The sequence below is a fragment of the Amblyraja radiata genome, chromosome 21 (assembly GCF_010909765.2).
Source record: "Amblyraja radiata isolate CabotCenter1 chromosome 21, sAmbRad1.1.pri, whole genome shotgun sequence".
Lineage (NCBI taxonomy): Eukaryota > Metazoa > Chordata > Chondrichthyes > Rajiformes > Rajidae > Amblyraja > Amblyraja radiata.
Genome location: NC_045976.1, coordinates 6,051,504 through 6,074,105, shown reverse-complemented (window position 1 = coordinate 6,074,105; position 22,602 = coordinate 6,051,504). Strand labels below are relative to the sequence as shown.

Below are 22,602 nucleotides of genomic sequence, written 5' to 3'. Positions count from 1 at the left end.
TGACACTCTGAGAAGGAGGTTGAGTTTTGATCCACTGTGCAATTGCAATGTATCCTGGCATCTGAGCAGCAACTTGAAACCAAGGATAACGGAAGATCAGTTCAGTTTAGTTTATTGTTACGTGTACCGAGGTGCAGTGAAAAGCTTTTGTTGCGTGCGATCCAGTCAGCAGAAAGTGTAACGCGTATAGCTTGGACCCAATAGCAGCACAGAATCAGGCAGGTATAGTTGGTAATGAACTTTATTACGATACTGTAACACAGAGTAGTAACACAGGAATGGGTACACCGTACTCACACAGAGGCTCAGGATTGAGCGAGGGTTCCGAAGAGGGGCAGGCAGGAGACGTAGTCGGGGTAGCGGAAGGTCCGGTAACCAGGAGATCCAACACACGATGCAAACAAACCAGCGAGGGACAGACGAAAGGAGAGTTGAAGCCAGGCAGGAAGTCGGGAAATCGCTGGAGAGTCTTGCATGAATACTGAGAACAATCTGGCACTGTGTGAACGGTGAGGAGTGTCTATATACCGGGTTAATTGGTGATCAGAGGCAACTGAGTGCAACAGGTGAGGAGAGTTGGGCTGATGAGAGGGGAGTGGCAGGCAGGCAGGTGAGGAGAAGGAGGGACCGGTGGAAAAGTACTGGGAGGTGAAGTGGATGAGAATGAGGAGAGGGCAGTCTGTGACAGAAAGACAATACATGATTACATTCGAGCCATTTACAGTGTATAGCTGCTGTACATTAGGGGTCGGCAACCTACGGCCCCCGGGCTGAATGCGGCCCATGACCTAAAATCATCCGGCCCGCGGACTTCCGTCATCTCCGCTACCTCCCGGGACCGAGGCCGCGGCGCCCAGGCGTGGTGACGCAAGGACGCAAGGAAGCCTGCGCTGGCGGCAACAATGGCGGAGCCGCCGACCAATGGCGAGCGCGGCCGAGTGCCGAGTTCTGGCTGTACCGCATCCTGCGCAAAGCCGCCGGCACGGATGCGCACCTTCTGTGTCTGGGCTTCACTGTCGGGATCGCCGTTGTCAATAGACCGGAGATGAGTCAGTGTGAGTATTTGAGTCACCGCCTTCAGGACAGAGCCAAGGCAATGGTCCGTAGATGCGCCGTGTTCGTGAGCGACCGTAACTAGGGGCCAGTGCTCCGGGTGGCGTCCTCAAAGGGGCGGGATCTATGTGAACACGTGATTTGATGCCTGCCATCCGGGTCGGGATGGGGGCGGGATCTATGTGTACACGTGATAGATGGGGTCCGCCATCCGCTCACAGACATGCGCCCTGGCCTCTTGGCAGAACAAGGTTGCCGACCCCTGCTGTACATGAGGGAATAACGTTTAGTGCAAGGTAAAGCCAGCAAAGTCAGATCAAGGATGGTCTGAGGGTCGACAACAGTGTAGATAGTAGTTCAGCACTGTTCTCTGTAGCAATGTTACAAAACTTTGAGATTTTAAAAATCAAGTCTGCCATTTTTCCCATCAGATAAAGCATAAAAATAAGTTTAATTTGACACCTAATTCACTTTCATATCTTCAGTATTAAAAAAGTTATGACCATTTTCATACTCTGAAATTAACATCTTGTTCCCTATTGCTTTTCCATTGACTTAACTTAAAAGCTGTGATCGAGGACAGTCAAAAGCCCATAAGATTCTTAAAGATTAAGAGAACTGAATGAAATTTTCAGTTATTATAGGTTGAAGCATTCAGAAACAAATATGAAACAATCTGACTTGGATGACCTGAAATTAAAGCATATAATTAGTTAACCTAATTGTAGCTAATTACAAAATCCAATTACTATCCTTTTCTTAAGAAAAGGTTAACATTTTTAAATAGCCTAAGTGTCCGAATAACATTCACACAACAATTCACAATATAACATGATTTTTAAATCTCATTGTCATGAATTTATAGGCCAAATGGAAGGAATTTAATGTTTAATTCCCGTAAATTAATGGCCATTTTAATCATCTAGCGAGTGTGTTTTTGTGGAACGCGATCGATTGGAACGTTGCATTAGTGGTGAATTTGAACCCCATATCGGCAGGAAAAACACTGCTGGTTCGTATGGGGCCAAAATCAAATTTTCGCCAAGGAAATTTTGATTAAAGTCAACCTAAGAAGCATGTTTATATGTAAAATAGACGACTTACATTTTGTTTTGTCCACTACGTGAGATCCATCTCGTTGTAGGCGTTGATGGCGTTAGAAGTAGCTTTTTATTTTACTCCAGCAATTAAATTGTCCTGCGATTTAAAAAAAAAACTTCAGAGAACGGAAGTCGGAACGATTTTTCTGCAGCAGCTTAACAGCCTGAGGAAGTTCGCCTCCGACAGGCAGGAGAAAACAGTACTTTAATCCCGCCCCCCCCTAAGGTGCCAAAGTCGCGCACACGGACAGTGGCAGAACTGCAGTGCCACTGAAGGTAAGTATTGTAACATCGCTATTCTCTGGTTGTGGTGGGATGATTCAGTTGCCTGATAACAGCTGGGAAGAAACTGTCCCTGAATCTGGAGGTGTGCGTTTCACACTTCTATACCTTTTGCCTGATAGGAGAGTGGAGAAGAGGGAGTGGACAGAATGCGACACATCCATTTTAGAGTTCCTTCTGTGCATTTGAGTGGTCAGTGTGGTATCTCACTGCAATATGTGGTTAAGGCCCAAAGGGTCCACTTTAGCATCTGAGACGCAACCCGTCTTCCCATTCTATTTAACCCTGAGTCTTGTTCCACTGACGATAGACACACAGTGCTGGAGTAACTCAGTGGGTCAGGTAGCATCACTGGAGAAAAGGAATAGGTGACGTTTTGGGTTGCGACCCTTCTTCAGACTGGAGAAGGGTCTGAAGAAGGGTCTCAACCTGAAACGTCACCTGTTCCTTTTCTCCAGAGATGCTGCCTGACCCGCCGAGTTACTCCAGCACTTTGTGTCTATCGTCAGTGTAAATCAGCATCTGCAGACTTTACTTCCTGTAGTCTAGTTCCACAAGCTAGGCTGACCTTCCATGTGGTACCACGCAACAGTGAGAGTAGGAATGGAATGAGGTGGAGGATAAATGCGTGGCTGAAGGACTGGTGCAGAGGGCAGGGATTCAAGTTTCTGGATCATTGGAACCTCTTTTGGGGAAGGTGTGACCTGTATAAAAAGGACGGGTTGCACTTGAACCCGAGGGGGACCAATATCCTGGCAGGGAGATTTGCAAAGGCTACTGGGGAGACTTTAAACTAGAACGGTTGGGGGGAGGGACTCAAATAGAGAAAGCTAGTAGACAGTGTGTGAGGCAGGAGGCAGAGAAGGGAAGCACTCACACCCAACATGTAGGGGATAAAGAAGAAAAAAATAATAAACAGAGAATAGGAGGGGTGGGTTTCTTAAATGTGTGAGCAGAGAGACAGAGGGGTGTAAAATGAGGGTAGAAGCAATAGGTAGGTAGGTAGGTAGGTAGGTAGGTAGGTAGGTAGGTAGGTAGGTAGGTAGGTAGGTAGGTAGGTAGGTAGGTAGCAAGGTGAAAAGTAAAAGTGGCAGGCAGATCCAGGGCAAAAATCAAAAAGGGCCACTTTTCAACATAAGTGTATAAGGAGTAAGAGAGTTGTAAAAACAAGCCTGAAGGCTTTGTATCTTAATGCAAGGAGCATTCGTAATAAGGTGGATGTTGAAGGTGCAGATAGCTATTAATGACTATCATATAGTTGGGATCACGAAGACATGGCTCCAGGGAGACCAAGGCTGGGAGCTGAACATCCAGGGAAATTCAATATTCAGGAGGGATAGACAGAAAGGAAAAGGAAGTGGGGTAGCGTTGCTGGTTAGAGAGGAGAGTAACGCAATAGAAAGGAAGGACATTAGCTTGGAGGATGTGGAATCGATATGGGTAGAGCTGCGAAACACTAAGGGGCAGAAAACGCTAGTGGGAGTTGTGTACAGGCCACCTAACAGTAGTAGTGGAGTTGGGGATGGCATCAAACAGGAAATTAGAAATGCGTGCAACAAAGGTAAAACAGTTATAAAGGGTGACTTCAATCTACATATAGATTGGGTGAATCAAATTGGCAGGGGTGCTGAGGAAGAGGATTTCTTGGAATGGATAGTTTTCTAAACCAACATGTAGAGGAACCAACGAGAGAGCAGGCTATTCTAGACTGGGTATTGAGTAATGAGGAAGGGTTAGTTAGCAGTCTTGTTGTGCGTGGCCCCTTGGGCAAGAGTGACCATAATATGGTTGAGTTTAGGATGGAGAGTGACATAGTTAATTCAAAAACAAGGTTCCTGAACTTAAAGAAAGGTAACTTTGAGGGTATGAGACGTGAATTGGCCAAGATAGACTGGCAATTGATTCTTAAAGGGTTGACGGTGGATGTGCAATGGAAGGCATTTAAAGACTGCATGGATGAACTAAAAAAATTGTTCATCCCAATTTGGCAAAAGAATAAATCAGGGAAGGTAGTGCATCCGTGGATAACAAGGGAAATCAGGGATAGTATGAAAACAAAAGATGATGCATACAAATTAGCCAGAAAAAACAGCCTACCAGAGGACTGGGTGAAATTCAGTCCAGCAGAGGAGGACAAAGGGCTTAATTAGGAAAGGGAAAATAGGTTATGAAAGAAAACTGGCAGGGAACATAAAAACTGACTGCAAAAGTTTATATAGATATGTGAAGAGGAAAAGATTAGTTTAAAATAATGTAGGTCCCTTGCAGTCAGAAACAGGTGAATTGATCATGGGGAACAAGGACATGGCAAACCAATTGAATAACTACTTTGGTTCTGTCTTCACTAAGGAAGACATAAATAATCTGCCGGAAATAGGAGGGGACCGGGGGTCAAATAAGATGGATCAACTGAATGAAATCCAGGTTAGCCGCGAAGTGGTGTTGGGTAAATTGAATGGATTAAAGGCCGATAAATCCCCAGGGCCAGATAGGCTGCATCCCAGAGTAGGGAAGTAGCCCTAGAAATAGTGGATGCATTAGTGATAATTTTTCAAAACTCGTTAGATTCTGGAGTAGTTCCTGAGGATTGGAAGGTAGCTAATGTAACCCCACTTTAAAAAAAAGGAGGGAGAGAGAAAGCAGGGGATGACAGACCAGTTAGTCTAACATCGGTAGTGGGGAAACTGCTAGAGTCAGTTATTAAAGATGGGATAGCAACACATTTGGAAAGTGGTGAAAACATTGGACAAAGTCAGCATGGATTTACGAAAGGTAAATCATGTCTGATTAATATTATAGAATTTTTCGAGGATGTAACTAGCAGAGTGGATAAGGGAGAACCAGTGGATGTGTTATACCTGGACTTTCAGAAGGCTATCTACAAGGTCCCACATAAGAGATTAGTATACAAACTTAAAGCACACAGTATTGGGGGTTCAGTATTGATGTGGATAGAGAACTGGCTGGCAGACAGGAAGCAAAGGGTAGGAGTAAACGGGTCCTTTTCACAATGGCAGGCAGTGACTAGTGGGGTACCGCAAGGCTCAGTGCTGGGAACCCAGCTATTTACAATATATATTAATGATTTGGACGAGGGAATTGAATGCAACATCTCCAAGTTTGCGGATGATACGAAGCTGGGGGGCAGTGTTAGGAGTGAGGAGGATGCTAGGAGGCTGCAAAGTGGCTTGGATAGGCTGGGTGAGTGGGCAAATGCATGGAAGATGCAGTACAATGTGGATAAGTGTGAGGTTATCCACTTTGGTGGCAAAAACAGGAGAGTAGACTATTATCTGAATGGTGGCCAATTAGGAAAAGGGGAGATGCAACGAGACCTGGATGTCATGGTACACCAGTCATTGAAAGTAGGCATGCAGGTGCAGCAGGCAGTGAAGAAAGCGAATGGTATGTTAGCATTCATAGCAAAATGATTTGTGTATAGGAGCAGGGAGGTTCAACTGCAGTTGTACAGGGTTTTGGTGAGACCACACCTGGAGTATTGCGTACAGTTTTGATCTCCAAATCTGAGGAAGGACGTTCTTGCCATAGAGGGAGTACAGAGGAGGTTCACCAGCCTGATTGCTGGGATGTCAGGACTTTCATATGAGGAAAGACTGGATAGACTCGGCTTGTACTCGCTAGAATTTAGAAGATTGAGGGCGGATCTTATAGAAACTTACACATTTCTTAAGGGGTTGAACAGGCTAGATGCAGGAAGATTGTTCCCGATGTTGGGGAGGTCCAGAACAAGGGGTCACAGTTTAAGGATAAGGGGGAATTCCTTTAGGACCGAGATGAGGGAAAAAAAATTCACACACAGAGTGGTGAATCTCTGGAATTCTCTGCCACAGAAGGTAGTTGAGGCCAGTTCAAGGCTATATTTAAGAGGGAGTTAGATGTGGTCCTTGTGGCTAAAGGGATCAGAGAGTATGGAGAGAAGGCAGGTACGGGATACTGAGTTGGATGATCAGCCATGATCATATTGAATGGCGGTGCAGGCTCGAAGGGCACTCCTGCACCTATCTTCTATGTTTCTACTGAGAACATGCTGCTCTGTTGGGAGTCGTGCCTTCAGGAAAAGATGTGAAGTGGTGACTCTACTTGATCGCTTGGTGGGCATTAATGACCTTGTGTCCTAACTAAAAACATCAAGTGGAGTTCTCCCTAGGGCTATGGTCAGCGATTTTTCCTCTGTCAATATTAGCAAAATTGATTCTCTGCTCATTAATAATCAACATATAATATGCTGTAAATGGTCAAATGATCGGTCATTGACCTGAAATGTTCATTCTGCTTCCTTCTATGTGGATGCCGTCTGATCTGTCGAGTATTTTCAGCATTCTTTAGTTTTATTTCTGATTTCCATCCCCATAAACACACAAGTGTGTATATATACATATATGTATGCTAGACTAAGTGGGAGGGCTGGTCCCCCAACGCAATATTCCACCTCTCCACCAATTCCAATATACACACACACACACACACACACACACACACACACACACACACACACACACACACACACACACACACACACACACACACACACACACACACACACACACACACACACACACACACACACTCACACACACACACATACGCTCACACACACACATACACTCACACACACACACTCATACACACACATACACACACACACATACACTCACACATACATACACTCACACATACACTCACATACACACATACTCACACTCACACACACACACACATATACACTCACACACACACACTCACACACACACACTCACACACACATACACTCACACACACACATACGCTCACACACACACATACACTCACACACTCACACACTCACATTACCACTCACACACACACACACACACTGACTCACACACCATATACATGACAGTAAACTCTCTTGAATCTACTCACACGGTTGAGCACGGCCTCCACTGTGGGGCTTCCACAGTCAGCGGAACTTCCGCAATCAGCGTGACCTCTGCACTTACCGGAAATTATGCAATCAGCGTGACCTCTGCACTCACAGGAAATTATGCAATCAGCAAGACTTGTCCACTAAGCAGAAGTCATGAAATGAGTGGAACATTTGGACTAAACACAGTCGGACCTAATAAAGCACTTATTCCTTCCAAACACAGTCAGACCTAAAAAAGCATTGCAGTTTCAAGCACAGGCGGGGCGGCAGGCCAAAGAACTCATGGCATTGTCATTTCATTTCATTTCATTTCCAATTAAGCATTGTACGTTCAAGCACAGGCAGGGCAGCAGGCCAAACAACTCATGGCATTGTCATTAAGGGCTAACAAATTATTTATCGCAAGTAACCATATATAACCATATAACAATTACAGCACGGAAACAGGCCATCTCGGCCCTACAAGTCCGTGCCGAACAACTTTTTTCCCTTAGTCCCACCTGCCTGCACTCATACCATAACCCTCCATTCCCTTCTCATCCATATGCCTATCCAATTTATTTTTAAATGATACCAACGAACCTGCCGCCACCACTTGCACTGGAAGCTCATTCCACACCGTTACCACTCTCTGAGTAAAGAAGTTCCCCCTCATGTTACCCCTAAACATCTGTCCCTTAATTCTGAAGTCATGTCCTCTTGTTTGAATCTTCCCTATTCTCAAAGGGAAAAGCTTGATCACATCAACTCTGTCTATCCCTCTCATCATTTTAAAGACCTCTATCAAGTCCCCCCTTAACCTTCTGCGCTCCAGAGAATAAAGACCTAACTTATTCAACCTATCTCTGTAACTTAGTTGTTGAAACCCAGGCAACATTCTAGTAAATCTCCTCTGTACTCTCTCTATTTTGTTGACATCCTTCCTATAATTGGGCGACCAAAATTGTACACCATACTCCAGATTTGGTCTCACCAATGCCTTGTACAATTTTAACATTACATCCCAGCTTCTATACTCAATGCTCTGATTTATAAAGGCTAGCATCCCAAAAGCTTTCTTTACCACCCTATCTATATGAGATTCCACCTTCAAAGAACTATGCACGGTTATTCCCAGATCCCTCTGTTCAACTGTATTCTTCAATTCCCTACCATTTATCATGTACGTCCTATTTTGAGCAGTTCAGTTGATTCACAGTTTAGAATGACAGTTGTGGCCTCTCCCTCGCGATCTTGCAGAGTGACTGACTGGCATCCGTGGTTTTATAGTCTTGCCCCCCCCCCCCGGAAGGGGCGTTACCTTCATCACAGTGATTGGCAGGCGAGAGGACCAATCAGCTGAGCTCAAGGTTTTTGAAACACTCATAACTTTTTTATTTTTCATCAATAGGAAACATTCTCGGGGCTGGCTCAGTGGGGGAGGACTGTGAGTAAGATGGCTAACAATCACAGTGATACTGGGTAGCGTTGTATATTGATTTTTTCTAAAACCAATATACAACGCAGACAGGAAGTGAATTATATGGATACACACACACACACACACACACACACACACACACACACACATATACACACAGTACATACAGTATATATACTGATATACATATGCACCCACACATATGTATACAAATGCATACACACATACAAATAAAAACAAACCAACAGTAAATGTACCTATAAGCTGCAGCGTTAGAATGTTATTGTTCAATTCCTAGTGTATTTGCCAATTAAACACCCATGACTTGATTATTACGGGTGTTAGGGGTTATGGGGAGAAGGCAGGATAACGGGGTTCAGAGTGAAAGATAGATCAGCCATGATTGAATGGTGGGGTACACTCGATGGGCCGAATGGTCTAATTCTACTACTAAGACATGAATTTATGGGTGCGGCGTATACCAATGTTTTACTCCATCAGCTCTGTCCCATAGTCAGATAGTGAGCAAAGTGATTCACAAGTGATTCTCAATGTTGTTTGAACTATGATCCACTGTGCTTTCTGTTTACAGGTGTGGCAAACTGTACAGCCGTACATGCAACTCTACAAACTAGCTCACGCCCCACAATAATCATCGGCCTTGTTAATCCTCAATCAACAAGACATGGCTGCTGGGAGATAAATGTGATCAAAACCTTTAAAAAATGATGGTGGAATGCACCCCAGAGCAAAGAAGAAATAGTTTAGTTTAGTTTAGAGATAGATACACCGTGAAAACAGGCCATTCAGCCCACCGAGTCCGTGCCGACCAGTGATCCCCGCTCACTAACTCTATCCTACACACACTAGGGACAATGTACAATTTCCAGAAGCCAATTAACCTACAAACATGTGGGAGGAAACCGGAGCACCCGGAGAAAACCCACACAGTCACGGGGTGTACGTACAAACGCCATACAGACAGCACCCATAGTCAGGATGGAACCTGGGTCTCTGACGTTGTAAGGCAGCAGCTTACCACTGCGCCACCGTGCACCATTCAGCCCATCAGGACTACTCCGCCATTCAATCATGACTGCTCTCTTTCGCCCTCCTAACCCAATTCTCCTGTCTTCTTCCCACAACCCCTGACACCCAGTACTAATCAAGTATTTGGACGCCTGGATTCCAAACCTAGATCCAGCTTAGAATCTACTAGGACCTGGGCATCACTTGTCCTTGATTCTGACCAACATGTATCTCATTTCTCAATCCACAGTGGTGGATGTGGGACATTTTCCCCTGTAAGGGTCCTAGTCCAACAATGCTCTCTGGTGCCCTCCCTCATCCATCCAGTTTCTTCTGCTCAGTTTATTTTGTTTTTTTGACAACTTTGTATTTTCATGTTGAACATTTAGTTTTGGAGATACAGTGCGGAAGCGGGCCCTTCATCCCACCAAGTCCGCGCCAACCAGCGAGCACTACGTACGCTAGCACTGTCCTACACACACTACGGACAATTTACAAATTTTACCGGCCAATTAGCCTACAAACCTTTATGTCTTTGGAATGTGGGAGCAAACCGATGCACCCAGAGAAAACCCACGCAGGTCACGGAGAGAACGTACAAATTCCGTACAGACAACACCGTAGTCAGGATCGAACCCGGGTCTCTGGCGCTGTAAGGCAGCAGCTCTACCGCTGCGCCACCGTGCCGACCACTTTACCTAAGACTTTGTGGAGATCCAGGTGTGCAACAACACGTTACAGCCAGCACTTCATTTGTAGGCTCACTACCTTGGAACACCTGGGTGGAAGGAATCTTTAGACCTGGTGAAGATGCTCTCCTCATTTGATTCCCTATTCGCTGATTCTGCCATTGTCCTTTTATTCCCTAAAAGGCATTGTGAGCAAAGGCCTGTTTATTTGTGCGCTGGTGTTCTATTTGAGCTAATCCTTAATAAAACATGAATCTTTACACATTTCAGTTAATGTTACAGGTGGAAATGTATCGTGGAATCAATGTTGCAAACCACTGATCATTTTTAATGTGATTGGAACAAATTGAATCCTAAATCTAAAATCCCAGCATTTTCTATAAATTTATTGATTTGAATTATTGGGCGAGCAGTAATGCAGATTTGAGAAGCAGCCACAATCAGACAGTCCTGCAAGGTCCAGGGGCTGGGCTTTTGCTTGTGTGGGCAAAGCAAGCTCTTGGGTGATAGAAAGTAGATCCTTTACAAGGATGTTGCCAGGAATCGAGGGTCTGAGCTACGGGCGGAGGTTGAGCATGCTGGGGCTCTATTCCCTGGAGTGCAGGAGGATGAGGGGTGATCTTATAGAAGTATATAAAATCATGAGAGGAATATATCGGGTGGATGCACAGAGTCCCTTGCCCAGAGTCCCTTGCCCAGAGTAAGGGAATCAAGAACCAGAAGACACAGGTTTAAGGTGAACGGGGAAAGATTTATTCGGAACCTAAGGGGTAACTTTTCACACAAAGGGTGGAGGGTGTATGGAATGAACTGCCAGAGGAGGTAGTTGAGGCTGGTACTATTGAAATATTTAGACAGGTATATGAATAGGACAGGTTTAGAGTGATATGGGCCAGGTAGATGGGACCAGTGTAGATGGGGCAGGTTGGGCCGAAGGGTCTGTTTCTGTGCTGTAAGGCTCTAAGACTCTATAATATAAAAATAGGGATGTAATGCTGAAGCTTCATCAGGCACTGGTCAGAATGCATTTGGAGTATTGTGAGCAGTTTTGGGCCCCATATCTGAGGAAGGATGTGCTGACATTGGTGAGGGTCGAGAGGAGGTTTACGAGAATGATCGTCTTAACATGATGAGCATTTGATGACACTGGGCCTGTACTCGCTGGAGTTTAGAAGGATGAAGGGAGGACCACATTGAAACTTACCGAACAGTGAAAGGCCTGGATAGATTGAATGTGGATAGGATGTTTCCACTCGTGGGAGAGTCTAGGACCAGAGGCCATCGCCTCAGAATTAAAGGACATACCTTTAGAAAGGAGATGAGGAAGAATTTCTCTAGTCAGAGGGTGGTGAATCTGTGGAATTCATTGCCACAGAAGGTTGTGGAGGCCGTCAATGGGTATCTTTATCGAGATTGACAGATTCTTGATTAGTATGGGTGCTGAGGGTTATAGAGAAAGGCAGGACAATGGGGTTGAGAGGGAAAGATAGATCAGCCATGATTGAATGGCGGAGTAGACTTGATGGGTCGAATGGCCTAATTCAGCTCGTATCACCTATAAACTATGGGGAGGGGCAAGTGGTGAACGTTGGGCAGTTGATATTGAGGTGTGTAAGATGGAGTGGGATGAAAGGGTGAAGTAGATGCTTGGGTGGTGGGAGGTAGAGAGGCGAAGAGGTTGGGGAGTTAGTTGAAGGGATGGGGAGTGTTGGGTTACAGTTGCGCTGGGGGAGTTGAGGCCGTGGGGGCGGGGGATGAGAGGGGAGGGGGAGTGGTACTTTGTACCATCAGATTCTCCCTTTTTTACCACTGCTTTAAATCCACGCAGCGGAGGTCCATGTGGATGCAGTTGCGTGGTGGAGATCGTGCGGAGGTGGTTATGTCATAAGGTCATAAAACATAGTAGTAGAATTAGGCCATTCGGCCCATCAAGTCTACTCCGCCCATGCGTTATGTGGTGAATGATGAATGGAGAAAGAGTGTGGATATGGTTGGGTGGGTGGGAATGTGGGGAGGTGACCACACAACCTCCCCATCTTCCCCTTTCTGCAAGGACCACTTCTTAGATCGCACATCCTTCACCTTCTTCCCGCCACCAGTCCCCGTTCACTTCCCCTGCAAACACGGTGGCGGTACAGCACCAGAGACCCGGTTTGATCCTGACCACGGGTGCTGTTTGTACGGAGTTTGTACATTTTCCCTGTGACCAGAAGGGTTTTCTCCGTTTTCTTTCCACACTCGAGAGATGTAGGAGTTTGTCGGTTAATTGGCTTTGGTAAAAATTGTAAATTGTCCCTAGTGTGTAGGTTAGCGCTAGTGTATGGGGATCGCTGGTTGGCATGGGGCCAAGGGCCTGTTTCCGCGCTGTATTTCTATAATAAACTAAACCAGAAGAGGTACAACACCTGCCCCAACACTTCCTCTCTCACCGTTCAGGGGCCTAACGGAGAGAGAGGTTCTCCAGCACCTCCTCCAACCTTGTCTACTGTATCCAATGGTCCCGATACATCCTCCTCTCCATCAACATAGGTTTAAGGTGAAGAGGAAACGATTTAAAAGGAATCTGACGGTAACTCTTTTACACAAAGAGTGGTGGGTGTATGGAACAAGCTGCTGGAGGAGGTAGTTGAGGCTGGGACTATCCCAACGTTTAAGAAACAGTTAGCCAGGCACATGGCTAGGACAGGTTTGGAGGGATATGGGCCAAACGTGGGCAGGTGGGACTAGTGTAGCTGGGACATGTTGGCTGGTGTGGGCAAGTTGGGCAGAAGGGCCTGTTTGCACACACTATGACTATCATTGGACTTGCCTGCTAGCTTTTTGAGATTTGGTCAATGTAACTCTGAACGTCATTCACTTCCATTCTCTCTCCATTTCGATTATAATCTGCCTTTAGATTCCTCCAGCCGAAATGCGTGAGCTGACACTTCCCCACATGAAACTCCATTTTCCAGATTTGTACCCAAGGGTCAAGAGAACCGGACAAGATCAGGGCAAAGGACGAGAGATTGGCTGGGTTGTCCCACTGCGAGCTACCATGTGCGTGATGGGCCGAAAGGCTTCCTCTTTGCCCCAAACCGTTCAATTTCATCCAAGCGTCCCAGCTGCACGGCTCCGTTCACTGGAAGCTTGCGCCGTGTGGGCAGTGGGATTCTGCCAGAGCGCCGCTCGTTTGCTTGCACATTACCCGGTCTATCTATTTCAGGTAGGTAATTGAACGGGGTAGCGCGGCGAGAGCGGACAGTGGAGTCCAGGGGTGGGTATAATGCAGTCAGTTGGCGGCTGCTGTGGGCCGGGGGGGGGGGGGAGGGAGGGGAGCCGAGGAGCGGGTGGGCGTGTGGAGGGAGGATGTGGGAGAGGAGGGTCTGTGGGGGAGGACGGAGCGGGAGATGGGATTGGGGACAGAGTGGAGCTGGGTAGGGGAGGTTGGGGATGAGTCTGCATTTGAGCGTTGTTGGGGAGTGGGCGATGTTTCAGGGTGGAGAGTGGCTGAGGGCGGACACTATTTGGGGGGGGGGGTCTTCAGTTGGGGGTGGGCCGTGGTTGTGGGTGAGCAGAGGTGGGTGGGTGGGTCTGGTAGGGGACACAGTTGGGAGGTGGACAGTATTTGATGGGACGGGTCTATGGTTGGACATTACTGGGGGAGTGGAACAGGATTTGGGGGGTGGGTCTGGCTGGCAACAGTGGTCTGGGGATGGACTAGTGTTTGCGAGTGGGCAGTGATGGTGGGTGGGTCTGGGGGGTAGTCAGTATTTAGGGATGGCTTTATGAGTGAGCGGGGGTGGGTGGCTCGGTCTGAGGTTGGACATTATTCAGGGCAGGGCATTATTTGTGGGTGGGTCTGGGGTGGGACATGGTTGGGGGTCGGGACGTATTTGGGGAGTGGGCAGTATTGGCGGGTGTGTCTGGGAGGGTGGGCACTGGGCAGTGATGGAGGTGGGTGGGGAGAGTTTGTGGGGGGGATGGGGGCAGGACAGTGGATGGACATCGCTGGGGGTTGGATAGTAGTTGTGTGTGGGGGGAGGTGGGGTGTGGACATTGTACGCTGTGGGCTGGGGGGTGGGTCTGTGGACGGGGCCGCTGTGGACTCGGGGCCAGAGGTAGGAGCGGCCGAGGGCTGGCGGGCGGCGGCACCATGTCCCGCTACACGGTGCATGTCCGCGACGAGTGGCTGCTGGTGCCGAGCAGGGACGGCGCGGCCAGCGTGGACTGGCTGGGCCTGAAGGCGCTGCGCCGCTACGCCAAGAACAAGCCGGGCTACGGCTGCCTGAGCGAGGAAGCCGCCTTCACCGTGCGTCGGTGCCAGGGGCTGGCGCTGCTCGACCCTCACGACGCCCAGGCAGAGGTCCTGGAGAATAACGACTTCGTGAAAGTGGGTGAGTAAGGAGGGACCCATCCTCGCCCGCAGCCCCCACTGGCCTTTATACATCAGAGCATTGAATATAAAAGTTGGGATGTAATGTTAAAATTGTACAAGGCATTGGAGAGGCCAATTCTGGAGTATGGTGTACAATTCTGGTCGCCAAATTATAGGAAGGATGTCAACAAAATAGAGAGAGTACAGAGGAGATTTACTAGAATGTTGCCTGGGTTTCAACACCTAAGTTACAGTGAAAGGTTGAACAAGTTAGGTATTTATTCTTTGGAGCGCAGAAGGTTAAGGGGGGACTTGATAGAGGTCTTTAAAATGATGAGAGGGATAGACAGAGTTGACGTGGATATGCTTTTTCCATTGAGAGTTGGAAAGATTCAAACAAGAGGACATGATTTGAGAATTAAGGGACAAAAGTTTAGGGGTAACATGAGGGGGAACTTCTTTACTCAGAGAGTGGTAGCTGGGTGGAATGAGCTTCCAGTGGAAGTGGTGGAGGCGGGTTCGATTTTATCATTTAAAAATAAATTGGATAGGTATATGGACGGGAAAGGAATGGAGGGTTATGGTCTGAGTGCAGGTAGATGGGACTAGGTGAGAGTAAGTGTTCGGCAAGGACTAGAAGGGCCGAGATGGCCTGTTTCCGTGCTGTAATTGTTATATGGTTATAACCTGCACATTGTCTCCCCCCAGTGCTGGAGGATGATGCCGTGTCCCCGGACTTCAGCCAGTGGATGCCCGAACACCGGTATCCTTGAGCAGCAGGGGGCCGGGGGGGCCACACTCCGGCCATGGGTGGGCACTAGCCCGGGGTCCGGGGACTGGGCTCCGTGACACGGGCAGGGTGGGTGGGAGGTCGCGGTGTGAGATGTGGGCCAGTCCAGTGCGGGCGGCAGGGCAGGGCAGGGACTGTCTGACTGGCTTTACTGGGCTAAAGTCCATCGCCGAAGATAGACCCCGAAATGCTGCTGTAACCCAGCGGGTCAGGCAGCATCTCAGGGGAGAAGGCATGGGTGACGTTTCGGCTCGAGACCCTTCTTTAGACTGAGTCAGGGGAGAGGGAGACACAGAGATATGGAAGGCTGCGGTGTGAAAACGAGAGTTCAAAGGGGACAATGTAAGGGATCAAAGGGGACACAACGAGAGGTCAAGGGAAATGTAGAATGGTTGATTGTTAACTAGGGGGAGGTCACAATGGGGAGACTTACGAAGTAACATTCAATCAGGAGGACAGTAAAACTAGTCAGAGAACTGGGATGGGGAGAGAGGGAAAGCAAGGGTTACCTGAAGATAGAGAGGTCAATATTCATACCACATGGGGTGTGAGCTGCCCAAGTGGAATATCACAAAGCGCCATTGTGTCGAGACACGTCATCAGCCAGAGGGAGGGGAGAGGGAGACTCGAGGTGTGATGAGGTACAAGGCAATCACTGTCCCTGTGTGTACAGGAGAGAGGGTATGGGGCAGAAGTGTGGGTGAGTACGTCTGTCTTTGGGGGGTCGTGGGGTGGGGGGAATGGAGGAGCTTGGTGGTTGTGGCTAAGATTGGGGAAACACAGGCCAGGCTCATATGTTCTAGGAGCAGAATTAAGCCATTCGGCCCATCTACTCCATTCATTCATGGCTGATCTACCTTACCCTCTCAGCCCTGTTTTCCTGGGTTTTGAATGGAGATTGAGTGACATTCTCCTAACTTTTCCCCATCACCTTTGAAACCCTAAATCTGCCAATCTCAGCTTTATAAATGTGTCATCAGTGTGATTAGTTTAGATTTCAAATACAGCGCGGCAACAGGCCATTCAGCCCATCAAGTCCATGCCTAACAGTGATCCCCGCGCACAAACACTATCCTAACGCACACTATAGGGACGATTTGTAATGATACCAAGATACTCAACCTACAAACATGTACGCCTTTGGACTGTGGGAGTAAACAGGAGCACCCTGGGGAAACCCAGGACGGTCACGGGGAAAACGTATAAACTCCACACAGACAGCACCCGTACCCGGGTCTCAAGGCAGCAATATACAGAAAGGGGGCGCTGTACTGGCAGCAGCCTGTCGGCAGCGTGTCCGTTTTTTCCCCAACTTTTTTTATTTTTTTAGTTTGTTTAAAAGTGTGTTTTTAATGTTTCTTTGTGTGTTATGTGTGGGGGGTGGTGTGGGGGGGATTGAGGGGGAAACCGTTTCGGCCGCCTCTTCCATGGAGAGGCGATTTTTTCAGGACGCCTCCCCCGTGGCCTAACAGCAAGGATCGGCGCGGACTTTCCCGGAGACGCGCCCGGAGCTTCAGCGGCGGGCGCAGCGTGGACTCTCGGCGTGGAGCGGGTGAGCCCTCGCTGGAGGGGAGCGCTCCGTTACGCTGGCCCGCGGCAGCCGGCAGCCTGAAGCCGCGGTCTGCAGAACTCCAGCTGGTGCGGCGTCTACAGCCCGGGATTACTCGTGGAGGACCCGGGGGGAAGAAGAAGCTTCCACCGCCGGCCCGCGGCCAACTTCTACCGCGGGTGCGGTATGGACTCACCATCTCCCCTGGAGGGGAGCTTCGACCGCCGGCCCTGCAGACTGCGGTGCTTCCGGCTGCGGCATGGCAGGTACTTTAAAACTTTGATCGCCGGCCTGCGGCCTTCACCAGCCTGAAGCCGCGGTCTCTGGTTGGGAAGAGCCGATCCTGGACTCACCTTGACTTTGACTTTGTCCCTTACCATCTGGACGCCCGCAGCAACGGCTGTGGAGGGTGGTGGTCCCGACCACGGGGGAAAATGGAGGAGGACTGGCCAAGCTCTGTGCCTTCCACCACAGTGATGAATGCTGTGGTGGATATTTGTGTAAAAATGTTATTGTGGTTGTGTTCTTTATTATTGTACCGCTGCTGGCAACCCAAATACCACCGACCTTGGTTGTGTGGCAATTAAATTATATCAAATTATATCAATACCACTCACGTCGCTGCATTCAAGTGCTCACATTCACGTCGCCAAGTGGAGCAGTGTGATTTATGGTTGGGGTACCACCCTCCCCCAGGGCCCCCCAGTAGGGGTGGGCGGGCCTCATCTGAAAGATGCTCACCTGGATTTTGTACCGTTCTATACTGGAGTCAATATTTGCAGATCTTTGGACTGTAAACAAAAATCTTCAACAGAACGAAAATACCTTAACCAGATGCACACCCAGGTCTTCCATCTACCGGGAGCCCGATGAGGTAAATGCTCCATAGCTGTGATTTACTTTATCTGTACCTTCCTGCTTCAGTGCTCTTTTCAAAACACACTGGGTTTAGTTTAGTTTATTGTCACGTGTATAGGTACAGTGAAACGTTTTGTGGCATGCTAACCAGTCAGCGGAAAGACAATACATGATTACAATCGAGCCATTTACAGTGTACAGATACATGATAAAGGGAATAATGTGAAAAACATTTAGTGCAAGGTAAAGTCCGATCAAAGGTAGTCCAAGGTAGATCGTAGTTCAGGTCTGCTCTCTGGTTATTGATGGGATGGTTCAGTTGCCTGATAACAGCTGGGAAGAAACTGTCCCTGAATGTGGAGGTGTGCGTTTTCACACTTCTCTGCGCAGTTCACAAGCAGTTTCCATCAGTGATGTAGCGGCTATGTTTGGGTTCGAGTGGTCTAGTAAAGTGGAGTTTCCTGGCTAATCAGAGTCCAACACCAACCTCTGGCAGACACAAAATGCTGGGGTAACTCAGTGGGACAGGCAGAGAAGGAATGGCTGATTCCACCTATTCATTCTCTCCAGAGATGATGTCTGTCCCGCTGAGTTACCCCAGCATTTTGTGTCTATCTTTGGTGTAAACCAGCATCTGCAGTTCGCTCCGACACTACTCCTGTCACCAAGAAATGGGGGGGGGGGAGATGGATTTAAGGAATAAAAACTAATGGGAGGAATTCATGGTTGGGGTTAAGGAGAGATGGCTAAGTTGCTCAAAGCATTGGATCTTGAGAAGGTTCCTTAAGGCAGTGAGACATCAGGAAAGGGAACTCTAAAAAGGTTTAAAAAAAAGGTAAAAAAGGTGATTCAAAAGGGTAGCCTGATAGACATTTAACTGGAGAGTCTCAATATGGGAGGGGGTTGTGAGGTTTGGAGGTGGTGTCTTCAGAGAATGGCTTGGGGTTCAATGCATTGGGGACCAGGAGCCAAGACTTGGTCGGGTAGGATGTGTGATCTCAGTGAGGCTTGGAGTGGGACCAGTACTGGGAAGCACAAGACAGACGCAAAGTGCTGGAATAACTCAGTGGGTCAGGCAGCATATCTGGAGAAAAAAAGGGATGGGTGACGTTACGGGTTGGCACCCTTCTTCCGAAATAGAAACATAGAAAATAGGTGCAGGAGTAGGCCATTCAGCACTTCGAGCCTGCACCGCCATTCAATATGATCATGGCTGATCATCCAAAATCAGTACACCATTCCTGCTTGCTCCCCACATCCCTTCATTCCGTTAGCCCTAAGAGCTATATCTAACTCTTGAAAACATCCAGTGAATTGGCCTCCACTGCCTTCTGAGGCAGAGAATTCCACAGATTCACAGCTCTCTGGGTGAAAAAGTTTTTCCTCATCTCAGTCTCAAATGGCCTACCCCTTATTCTTACCCCTGGTTCTGGACTCACCCAACATCGGGACCATTTTTGCTGCATCAATCCCTGTCCAATCCTTTAAGAATTTTATATGTTTCTATAAGATCTCCTCTCATCCTTCTAAATTCCAGTGAATATAAGCCCAGTCGATCCATTCTCAGACAGCCACCCATCCTTTTTCTCCAGAGATCCTACTGACCTGCTGAGTTACTCCAGCATTTTGTGTCTATCTTTGGTATATACCAGCACTTGCAGTTCCTATCTACCCAACAGGAAGCAGGGTTTTGTACAAATTTACGAAGGATATTGGATGACTTGAGAATGGTCGAAACACGGGTCTGACTGTTTAATTTAGTTTTAGTTTAGAGAAAGCGTGGAAACAGGCCCTTTGGCCCACCGAGACCGCTCCGACCAGTGTCCACCTGTACACTAGTTCTATCCGACACACTAGGGGCAATTTACAGAAGTACATTAACCTAGAAACCTGTGCGTCTTTGGAGTGTGGGAGGAAACTGGAGCACTTGGAGAAAACCCACGCGGTCACAGGGAGAAAGTACAAACTCCGTACAGGCAGCACCCATAATCAGAATTGAACCCGGGTCTCTGGCGCTGTAAGGCAGCAACTCTACCACTGCGCCACCGTGCCGACAGCTCCATAAATGTGGGTCTGAGAGTGAGCTGGGAGGTTATGAAATGGATGAAGATAACATTTGAGGTATGAACTTCACACGGTTTTAGTGGGAGCAGCTGGGCAGAGAAGGTTGGCTTTATTGGGCTAAAGTCCATTCCTTCCAAACACATCCGTCATGTGCTGGGGACAGGCACTATCTTGCTCTTCAAGGACAAATATTGTTGGAAACTGTAAGATCACAGAGACGAGCAAAACAGAAACGGGTGATTTTGACACAAGTTGCCCAAACCATCCATCCATCCAACAAAGTACCTCCGTCCCTCCCCCACTCTAGTCATCGTACTAGTTTCACTGTCGCCCTGTTGAGTTTCACTGTCTGTATCACTCGTTATCATCTAGCCCACAGCCAACACTGGACCATTGTGGGCTCTACCTGTCTTGATCATCGTTGCTTTTTGCATATCTCTCGTTCATTTGTTCAGGTGCCTTCTATATCTCTTGTTTCCCCCCATCCTGAATCTGAGTGTGAAGAAGGGGCTCCACATCACCTGGTCCTTTTCTCCAGAGATTCCGACTGACCCGCTGAGTTACTCCGGCTTTTTGTGCCTTTACAAGGTTCTGGCACGTTTGTGTACTGGATCAACAATTCAGACCCATCTTCAGACTGAGAGTGAGGGGAGAGGGAAACTATAGGTATGAAAAGGTACAAACAACAAATGAAGGAAAGATATCAAAAGAGCAAGAGAAAGCCTGCAACGATGATCCAGGAACGGTGGTCCGCAACTTTGTGCCTTAACCTCCTGGACCACCTTGGACCTTTGCAAAGCCATACCAAAGTCCATAGACAACAGACATGGGTGCAGGAGTAGGCCATTTGGCCAGTCGAGCCAGCACCGTCATTCAATGTGATCATGGCTGATCATCCCTAATCAGTACCCCGTTCCTGCCTTCTCCCCATATCCCCTGACTCCGCTATTTTCAAGAGCCCTATCTAGCTCTCTCTTGAAAGCATCCAGAGAACCTGCCTCCACCGCCCTCTGAAGCAGAGAATTCCACAGACTCACAATTCTCTGTGAGAAAAAGTGTTTCCTCGTCTCCATTCTAAATGGCTTACTCCTTATTCTTAAACTGTGGCCCCTGGTCTGGACTCCCCCAACATCGGGAACATGTTTCCTGCCTCTAGCGTGTCCAAGGCCTGAACAATCTTATATGTTTCAATGAGATACCCTCTCATCCTTCTAAACTCCAGAGTGTACAAGCCCAGCTGCTCCATTCTCTCAGCATATGACAGTCCTGCCATCCCGGGAATTAACCTTGTAGACCTTCTAAGTCCATGCAAACCATTACACCACTCTGCCTTCATCAATTGTTTTGGTTGCCTCATCAATAAACTCAAACCTCGGTTTGTAAGATATTATTTCCCCTGCATAATCCATTGCTGATAAATCAGTCCCTGTCTTTCCAGGTGAACACAAATTGTATCCTTCTCCTAGAACTTGCCCACTTATGTAAGACTTACTGGCCTGTTGTTTCCATGCTCGTAGGTTTCAATGCATCGTAGGTTTAAGGTGATGGGGGGGGGGGGAGATATTTAATAGGAACCTGAGGAGCTACTTTATTTACACAAAGGGTGGTGGGTGTATGGAACAAGCTGCCAGAGGAGGTAGTTGAAGATAGACACAAAAAGCTGGAGTAACTCAGCGGGACCGCCAGCATATCTGGACAGACGGAACGGGTGACGTTTCTGGTCGAGACCCTTCTTCAGACTGAAAGTCACAGGAAAGGAAAACGAGAGATATATACAAAAAGCTGCTGGAGAAGGTAGTTGAGGCAGGTGCTATCACAACATTAAAAAAAACATTTGGGCCCTACATGGATAGGATAGGTTTTTTGAACAAGGGGACTAAATTAGATATTCTCTAATCTTTGGTACCTCACCCGTGGCTAATGGAGGCGCAAAAATCTCCATCAGAGTCCCTGTGATTTCCTCCATTGCTTTCCCTGGCATCCTGGGATAGATCCCATTAGACTGGAGATTCATCCATCCTAAAGTGCACCAATATTTCTAATAGTTACTCTATCCTGATACAGACCTGCGGGTGAATATTATATGTCCCTCCCTTAAACCTGAAACAGAAACAGTGACGGCTGGAGCTTTAGTTTTAGTTTTAGAGATACAGCACGGTAACAGGCCCTTTGGCCCACCGAGTCCATGCCGACCAGCGATCCCCGCATACTGCCGCTATCCTACACACTAGAGACAATTTACAATCTTTACCGAAGACCGGAGTCATTGCTTTAAATGTGTTAATACACTCTTTACGCATTTTAATAGAAAGTTGAAAACACCTCCAGATTCAGGGACAGTTTCTTCCCAGCTGTTGTCAGGCAACTGAATCTCATCCTACTACAGCCAGAGACTGGTCCCAAACTACCATCTACCTCATTGGTGACCCTCGGATTATCCTTGATCGGACTGGCTTTACCTTGCACTAAATGTTCCCTTATCAT

General features: G+C 47.8%; 1 protein-coding gene across 1 annotated transcript in view; it reads left to right on the top strand.

Annotated features, from left to right (window-relative positions):
* Positions 1-22,602, top strand: part of LOC116984964 (histidine ammonia-lyase-like) — a 304,733-nt gene that overhangs the window by 238,519 nt on the left and 43,612 nt on the right. Inside the window, exons 2-3 of the mRNA XM_033039325.1 lie at positions 15,566-15,620; positions 18,043-18,070. Of these exons, the coding sequence (XP_032895216.1) occupies positions 15,566-15,620; positions 18,043-18,070 (83 nt within the window). The remainder of the gene's footprint in view (positions 1-15,565; positions 15,621-18,042; positions 18,071-22,602) is intronic.